The sequence below is a fragment of the Lupinus angustifolius genome, chromosome LG03 (genome assembly GCF_001865875.1).
Source record: "Lupinus angustifolius cultivar Tanjil chromosome LG03, LupAngTanjil_v1.0, whole genome shotgun sequence".
Classification (NCBI taxonomy): Eukaryota; Viridiplantae; Streptophyta; class Magnoliopsida; order Fabales; family Fabaceae; genus Lupinus; species Lupinus angustifolius.
Window position 1 is genome coordinate 20,695,865 of NC_032011.1, and position 9,427 is coordinate 20,705,291.

Sequence of the window (9,427 nt, forward strand, 5' to 3'; positions counted from 1 at the left end):
AATTACATTCATTGGTTGCTCCTAATTGTTTTCTCCCATGTGTTAATTCAGTCAAGCCTTAGGTTTAGTAGACTTTCCTAATTTGTTGTTCCCATGTGCTGATTTGGCTACGCTTTAGGAGTGATGTCTTTCCTTATTCCCTTCTCCATGTGCTCATTCGGCTAGCCTTCATAGTGTTGAATGTCCAAATTCGAAATTGGGAGCTCTTGGAATGAATAAGGAATTAAATTCGTGTCTTCATAGCTCTTCATTATGGCTTCAATCTTCTTTAAGGCAAATTCAAATCAGATTTGATTCTCCATTTTGAATTCAAATGCTCCACCAGATAAGGAAAGAAATCCTTGGTCATTTACTAGCTTGATTCATTAGGGGAAAAGTTGTCATGATCTTCTTCTTTTGGAATTTTACACGCCTAGGCCAAGAAAGGAAAGATTTGTCATGATCTTCACCCTTTTGAAATTCACACGCATATGCCAAGTAAGGAAAGATTTGCCATGATCTTCTTTAAGGTAAATTCAAATCAGATTTGATTCTCCATTTTAAATTCAAACGCTCCACCAGATAAGGAAATGAATCCTTGACTATTTACTTGCTTGATTCAATAAGGAAAGATTTGTCATGATCTTCTCCATTTTGAAATTCACATGCATATGCCTAGTAAGGAAGGTTTTTATGGCATTCAAATGAGATTGGATTCACACGTGCTCTTTCAAATTAGGCAAGGATCCATTGTGTCTTTATGGGGTGGGGTCACAGCTGGAATAGTAAGGGATTCCCCTTGCTTTGTACCTAGATTACATGGTTCTTAATGCAATTTATTACAGCTATATGTTGAAGTACTCAAAGGTGAAAAGGCAAATAATGATTGTTCTTTCAAATAAGGAACGGAAATAATTCCTAGACTACATGTGGGTATGATAATCCCCACTTATTAAATGGGACTCCCACACGCCTCAAGTGTTCCCTCCTTGGTCGTGGCCAACTTGGGTTACTTCTATAAAAATGGTGCAATCTATGGGTCTGATTTCCTCTCTGGGCTTTGTTGATTTAGTCACTTCCTCCACTAATAGGTTGAGAGTTTGGTGTGCTTTCTTGGTTATGGACTGGGTCATGGGCCCTCCTAGCCCACTTAGCTCTTCCTCATTAATGGGCCTTGGTGGATTCATATCACTTTTGTAGTGCCTCGGACCCTGGTACATGGCATAGTCGCCTAACATCCACCTTGGAGGATTATGCCTTGGGTTATTTCCAGTGGCATTGTTGGTGTCGCGCCCCGATTTTCGGCTACACGACCTCTTAGAGTCGCCACTACATTTATTAGTAAAAAATGTAAAAAAATCTTTTCGTCCAATCATATTAGCATCTCGTTCGCCTGTAATAAAACGATACCATAACTAATTGCATGAATTAAATACCTTTATTTTATTAAAATTAAATTACTTAAAACAAAATTTTACTTTTTATTTTTGTGTCTGACAAGAGTTGATCTTGCTCCTACGTATCCCTAGGTGAAATATGGAAATCAAGACTATATAGTTCTAGTTTAAAAGTGATTAATTTGATTAGTTTTAATTGATTAAAAGTGTAGAAAATATTTAAATTGGTTGTGGGAATTAGTAGACGAAGAATTAACATTGGTCGCTTACCCTCTTTCTATTTTGATAAATAAAATAGACAGTACTAATGACTGCAACCACTTCTCGGCTAGAATGGAAAGAAAGATGCAACACAAGTCATAACTTCGCTATTGAATCCCTTTAAAAAAATTATTTGTTAAAATTTAATATTATTAATTGTAATTTTTGCTCTAATAGGAATATAGGTATTGTACGTACATATGTATGAAAACATAATATCTTTAAAGTTCAAAAAAGGAAACCAAAACTTTAGACTTTTTATGGATTTATTAGTTATGACTATTATATTAATAATTTCTTTTAGAAATAGCAAAAAATAGAATCTACATAGCAATTATCAATAGACGTGATGAAATAAGATTTCAAAATTATTATCAACACATGATTACTATCAACTATTTTTATATGGCTTAATTACCTTTCGGGAAAGATTATATGAATCTCAAAATTGATGATATACCATTTACAATATTTCTCATTTAGGTTATATGTATATTGCTCATTATTATGATCATGTTTATTATATAATAAGACAAAATGAATGACATGAATATGTATGAAAATAAAACCTTGCAAAAAAAGTTGAAAATGTTGTGCGTTAATCCCAGGAATTGATATAGTCTGAGCCGGTTGCGGAAAATCACGTGAAACAAATAATTGGTCATTGAATATAGAGTGTGCATGGAATCAAATGGTACTTTTGGCTATTTGCTTTTTTCAGATTCTTCCTTTTTTGGCTCCTTCTGCTCTCTTTTGTAGTTTGGTGAGAGTGCATATTTATAGTGAAATTAGACATGTATTTTTTTTAGAAACACATCTTCCCCATTAAGAAATGGGAGGGGATTAAGTGGAGATGTTTTCTCCCTTAATCAATTTCTGGTTTAAAATTTGAATTGTATTAATGTTTGTTTAAATTTTGAAAATTCAAATTTAACTATTTACCTATTTGAAACAATTTGAATATGATGTTTTTTGTTCCCAAGACATCCCATAATATGTCATATTTATTCTAAAAATGACCCAATACTTTTAATACCCATGATTGAGTAATAAAATAATTATTTGACCCTATAAATAATGTAGTAGTAAGTGAAAATAATTTTTTGGGTAGAAACACCATAACGACTCTAAAAATTCTCAAAGTTGTTGCATTACCTTTAAATAAATTTTAAATAATCATTTGATTTTCATAAAATCGCAAACAATATTCCGAACACAATTTTTATTTTTATTTAATTAAGAAAATGGAAATAATGCGACATTTAGCATGTGTTTTTTTAGAAATGGAATGTCTCCATAATGTGAAGAACAAATATTCATTAAGTCACTTAAAATCCGTTTAAAAACAAAAAATGAAAATTAAGTATTATTGAGCCAATAATCACTCATTAAGCATTTTTGGCACCTGTTAATTTTTATTTTTTTTGAAATATGTTTATTTTTAAATTTATTTTATATTTTTTGAAAAGTTATTTTGGACTGGACAAAATTGGGTGTTCACAGTTTACATTCTCCATATTCTCTAACTGAGGCTCTGAAACTATAGACTATTCAGAGTTGCATTGTGCTTCATGAGTACCTTGCTTCTTCTTCTCCTTTGCCTTCTTGCGGTTACTCTTTGCTGACTACTCATTCTCAGAATTATATTGTAGTTGCTCGTCAGTAGCTTTACCTCGAAAATGCATAAATAAGAAGACTAAAACAAAGGTTAGCACAAGGGTTAGCTATACTACAAAAAATTAAAGAATAACTATGTAAAAAACTAAATAAAACCTGTAAAGAACTAACATAAATCGCTTATTGCTCCCTGGCAGCGGCGCCAAAAACTTGTGAGATATTTATGGAACGGCAAGCGAACTATATCGTTCAAGTAATAAAATCCGATAAAGTACCGGGATATCTTCTTCAAGGAACAAAGTGGATTTACATTAATTCCAACAAGAATGAACTGAGCAACTATTTACAAGAATTGGTTTGATAATTTAACATTGGTTTTGTAAAAAAAAAATTGAAATAAATGTTTAACTATGAAATTAAATGAGTCGGGATTGAAATTCATCATTCTTTCCCTTTTGACATCCATAGATTCAATTTCAAACAACTTGTGAAGTTACTGTTTTTGATGCACATTTTCGGTAAATCATTTACATTAATTCCTTGAGTGTAAAATTCTTAGATAATCACCCAATTACCAATTCCATGAATAATTGACTGATTAACTAGCATTAAAGTTAATGTAAAAGAAATTCACATATCATTGTCCATTCTTGAAACAATGATACATGAAGGAGGATGATCCAGATCAGGTATCAAGTCTAACTTCTCAGTTAAACTTGAACCCAAAAACAAGAATTTAGTAGCGAATTAAACTCAAGTAACAAAAACGGGATAAATTTCCTAAAATCATATAACAATTACATTATAATTGAATACAAGAGTACAAGGTAAGAAAATTACATTTCAAATCCCAACAACGAAGATCTAGTCTCTCATCCTCACTATTACAATGCTCGATTCATGAAAGTATACAAGAAAATCAGATTTAGAGTCATTCACATGACTTCCATCGTCCTTCCTAGTGTTTCTATCCTAAATTTCGTGCCCAAAAGCATTGGAAAAGTGATTGCATAACCCTCTCTAACTTCTGAAACCTCCCATATTAGTTCCAACTTCCAAGCCCTCGTCCAAGCTAGAGATTCTCGCTTGGGCGAGAAAATAAGAGACTTCCAAGTCTGAGCACCTTGCTTGGGCGAGGTGCCCCTCGCTTGGGCGAGGATCAGGCAGAGCAACCAGGTCTTTTGAGCTCCATTTGTCGCTTGAACGACAGTCCCTCGCTTGAGCGACAGTCCCTCGCTTGGACGAGGGACAACAATGGTTTCTGGTGATTTTTCTCCTATTTGTGGCTTGGGCGACACTTTTCTCGCTTGGGCGAGGCTTGTAGTGTTCAGAAGCTCCAATCTTCTCATTTTTCTCCTTTTTTTCCTTATTTCTTAACCTGAAATAACGTAAACACATATAATTTCCTACAATAACAAGATTGACTAAGTTATCAGGAATTGTACGCTTTTATAGCATAAATGTGTGTTAAGTGCCCCAAATTCATATACATTTCATTAACAATTTGGCACTTAACAAACTCCCCCCATTTCGTACTCTTAGGGGTTAGTTGTTTCATTATGCACTCTTAGAATGTTTTTCCATTTTCTGAATTCATAGTAACAAGTCGTTTTCCATTTACGGCTTGGACACCACCAAATGTGTTAGTTCTCCAGTTTAGATGTTTCATATGTCTTACTCGTCTTCATATTCTCTGTATACATTAAAAGAAGATTATGTTAATTGCTTTGTTTTTTTTGCAGGACGGTAAACCAATTGAGATAGGGAAGCCAATAGATGATATTCCTAAAAAATGAATGTGTATGCCACTTTTGCAATCTTTATATCTTCAATCTTAATTTCTTACTTAATTTGAATATTTAATCTTTATATCTTCAATCTAATTATTTTATTTTTGTTTATGAAGTGATTCTTAAGGCTATATGGGGCGATGACTCGAACTATATGAAATATCTTAATTCTATTATGCACTTAGATATTTCTTTAACTGAGGGGCACTTTGAAGAATGAACAATTTTTATGTTAATTTCTTTTTTGGTTTTTGTCTTTTGGATGGTTGTGCAAACTCCATTAACTTTGTTAATTCTCAGTACTATTTTGAGCCTTGAACATTGTATTTTGGAACATATATAACTATTTAATTTGTGGTAATCTTGAAATTTTTGCTTTTGTTCTATAATATAGCTCGTCAAGTATTCTTCGCGTTATATTAATATGTGTTGTTTACAAAATATGTGTGTTGATGATAATTGTATATGCATGTAATTAACAACACATTCTCTATGTGGAGCTTGTTGTATTAATTATATACAACAACATCCTTTTAGACGATGTTGTTGTATATGATTAATACAACAACTCTAATGTATAACAACGCTCGTTGGAGGTAGCAATGTTGTATGTATGACATACATACAACAAGCAGAACAATTTTTCCAACTCTACCAAGTCTTACATGATCAACGACTCCATATTATTTCCTTTTACATGAAAGGTGAAGCATTAAGTTGGATTAAATGGGCTTTATACAATGACAACATCATTGATTGGGAAAATTTTACCCTGTCTCTGATAATTCGTTTTGGTCCATCCACTTACCAAAACCATCAAGCATAGTTGTTTAAGCTCTGCCAAACCGAGATTGTAGCTGAATACCAACATCAATTTGAGAAAATTAACAATGGAATCTGGGGTTTGTCCCCGAACATCATTCTTAATTGTTTTTGTCTCGACTGTTGCTAGAGATTCAGAGGGAATTGTCTATTTTAAGACCAACTACCATTGTAGAGGCATTGTGATTGGGAAAGCTTGTTGAATCCAAGATCAAAGACTCTAAACCAACTTTCCCAAGACCTTTCTGGTCCAACCATTTCCCACCCATGGCCCAACATCCCAACCCAATTTTCGTAACTACCTCGAACAACACAATTTCAACTATGCTGATTCGAGGTCTTACCAATGCCCAAATGTAAGAAAGAAGAGCTCAAGGATTGTGTAATAAATATGACGAAAAATACCTACTAGGGCATAAATGCCAAGGTAAACAATTCTTAGTACTCTTAGTGGATGAGTTATCAGCCACATCTGAAGATTTGTTGATTTCCCTAAAACCGGTGGAAGCTAAACAACTTTCCCCCAATTAGAAGATTATCCGTTTCTAGCTATCGGAACAAGCCCTCAAAGGCCAGCCCTCCCCAAAAATCCTTCGGTTTACCTGGTCCAATGCTGGACATGATGTTATGGTTTTAGTGGACACGGGTAGTTCACAAAATGTCCTACAACCACGTTTAGCTCACCACTTATACCTCAATGTCACACCTACCTCTCAATTTCTAGTTATGGTTGGCAATTATGCTCACATCTATTGTAATGGTTTGTGTCTTAATACTCCAACCTTACTACAAAACAAACTTTTTCATATTCCATTTTATTTACTACCCATTAAAGGTTTTGATGTTGTGCTAGACATTAAATGGTTACGCACCTTAGGCCCAATTATCCCAGATTTTGAAATTCCATCAATGACTTTTAAGGTAGGAAGCGATACTCTTACTCTCCAAAGGATACTACAACCCCAATGACACAATCCTCATTGCGCTAACTAACCCGCCTAATTCACACTGATGTCATTGCTTCTTTCCACACTCTGATTTTTCTACCCGTACAAACCACAATAGACCTCTCTAAAGCAAATCCTAACCAAAACCATCCAAAAATAAAAACTCTCCTCACAAAATACAATGACATATTCCAACCCCCTCATAGATTACCCCCAAAACGCCCTCATGACCACTTCATTACCCTACTTCCCAACTCCACTCCCATTTCCTTCAAATCTTACCATTATCCCCATTCCCTAAAAGAAGCAATGACAACTATGATTTCAGAAATGCTTAAGAATGGGATTTTTACATCTAGTACTAGTCCGTTCTCTTCACCAGTTTTATTGGTTGAAAAAAAGATGGCATGTGGCGCTTTTGTGTGGATTACCGCACACTGAATGCAATCACAGTACGTGATCGCTTTCCATTTCCTACCATTGATAAATTATTAGATGAACTTGGCAATGCGACAATATTTTCTAAGATCAATCTACGATTTGGATATCATCAGATTCAAATGAAGCCTGAGGACACTCACAAGACATCATTCAGAGCTTTCGATGGTTATTACAAGTTCTTAGTTATGCCTTTTGGCCTAACCAATGCTCTAGCTACTTTCCAAGCAGCTATGAACGACCTATTGCGCCCACATTTGCATCGGTTTGTTCTTGTTTTCTTTGATCACATACTCATTTATAGTTCTAATTTTAATGATCATTTACTACATTTGGGTATCATTCTAGACATATTGGTTTCTAACAAGTTTTATGTCAAGTCCTCTAAATTCACATTTGGAGTTACTTCAACTAGTTACTTAGGCCACATTATTGCAAATGGAGGAGTAAAGCCAAACCCAGAAAAAAAAATGCAATGGTAGAATGGCCATAGCCACGGTCGCAAACGACACCCAGGGTGTTTTTGGGACTCACCCATTTGTATGGAAAATCGTTAAGAACCACGCCTCTCTCACCACTCCTCTCACTGATTCTACATCTTCTAGACTTCACTCAACTATTTGTAGTTGAAACTGATGCTTCTGCTACTGCCATTGGTGTTGTCCTATCTCAAGTGGGTCATCCAATTACTTTCTTCAGCAAGAAAATGTCCACTAGAGTGCAACATGCCTCTACATATATCTGAGAGATGTTTACGATAACTGAATTTGTAAATAAAATGTGTTAGTATTTAATTGGAAGAAAATTTCACATCGATATAGACCAACAGAGACTAAAACATCTAATGATCCAAGGTTTTCACACCCTAGAACAACAAAAATTGGCTATAAAACTCATTCGGTTTGAATTTGAAATAAAATATAAAACTAATACTTCCAACAGGGTTGTTGATGCTTTATTCATGTGCCATGATGATGACTCGACCTCATACTTGGCATTGTCCTCCTCCTTCCCACTCATTATTGATAAGCTCTGTGTATTTTATGCCTCCACAAATGGCCAAACATTGATCCACAGATAACAATTGGAATGCTAAGTTTCATTTTCCCAAGGGTTACTTTTTTATCAGGAAAAGTTGTTTATACCTCACTTCACAGATATGCGATTGTCCTTTTTGAAAGAGTTCTATGAGCCACCAACGGAGGAGCATTCTGGTTGGAAACCAGCATTGGCTCGACTTACAACTTCTTGTTACTGGCCCGATGTGGCTAAGCAACTCAAGTAGTTTATACACAATTATGTTGTTTGCTAGTTCAATAAATACCTGCCAACAAAGTATCAAGGATTATTAAAGCCTCTACCTATTCCAGATAAGGCGTGAGAAGATTTATCAATAGATTTTATAACAAACTTACCCTTGTTGCAAGGACACACAGTGATATGGGTTGTAGTGGATCGCCTGACAAAGTATGCACATTTTATTACTCTTCCACCACGGATTTCATCCAACACACTCGCACGCCGTTTTCTGAATAAGATCTATAAATTGCACGGGGTTCCAAAGAGCATAGTGTCAGACAAAGATAAGGTATTTCTAAGCGGATTCTGGAAGGAGTTATTCAAGCTCCTCGATACTGAAGTTCTTATCACATTCAGACAACACTCACTAAGGTCCTATTGACTCAACGAATATGCCAAAAGGTCTAAGATTTGATATCTGAGAGCAACATTTGTTGAAAATGACAATTACATATTCTGAAGGGGATTAGTTCTTTACCCATAAAGTGATAGGATATCATTGGTTATACACTAAAATTATTTTTATCTTTATAACTCATAATAAATTTTATCTCTAATTAGGAGTATGGGACGAACTTAAAAACAATTAATTAAGATAAAAAACTGAAACAATGTTTTGACTATTGAGCATTAAAAAGTGCTTGTATGAAAATCGGTTATTAATTGTTATTCAATTAGGGAAACATTTGGTGAAGACAAGCTATATATTATTAGAGGAAACTCCTCTCAATTTCTCTTGAGTGGGAAGTGCTATGAAAAAAAAAACAAAATAAAATGACAGTTATATTTTTCTATTTATATTTATAATGACATTTTTACCTTTAAAATTAAGATAAAAAGAGTACTTCACTCTCCAGTATTGAAGAGGATCCCTACT

At 34.4% G+C, this 9,427-nt stretch overlaps 1 protein-coding gene across 1 annotated transcript; it reads left to right on the forward strand.

The window, feature by feature from the left end:
• Window positions 7,221–8,536, forward strand: LOC109342420 (RNA-directed DNA polymerase homolog). Its single transcript, XM_019580407.1, has 3 exons — window positions 7,221–7,516; window positions 8,194–8,287; window positions 8,381–8,536. Exons 1-3 carry the CDS (start codon window positions 7,221–7,223, stop codon window positions 8,534–8,536), a joined length of 546 nt encoding a protein of 181 aa, XP_019435952.1.

What these genes read in the sequence shown, in the direction of transcription:
- LOC109342420 (XM_019580407.1), top strand. Translation starts at nt 7,221, where the DNA reads ATGTGGCGCTTTTGTGTGGATTACCGCACACTGAATGCAATCACAGTA. An exon ending in TTGCGCCCACATTTGCATCG is followed by an intron (nt 7,517 to 8,193) that starts GTTTGTTCTTGT and finishes TACTTCCAACAG; the next exon opens with GGTTGTTGATGCTTTATTCA. An exon ending in TCATTATTGATAAGCTCTGT is followed by an intron (nt 8,288 to 8,380) that starts GTATTTTATGCC and finishes CTTTTTTATCAG; the next exon opens with GAAAAGTTGTTTATACCTCA.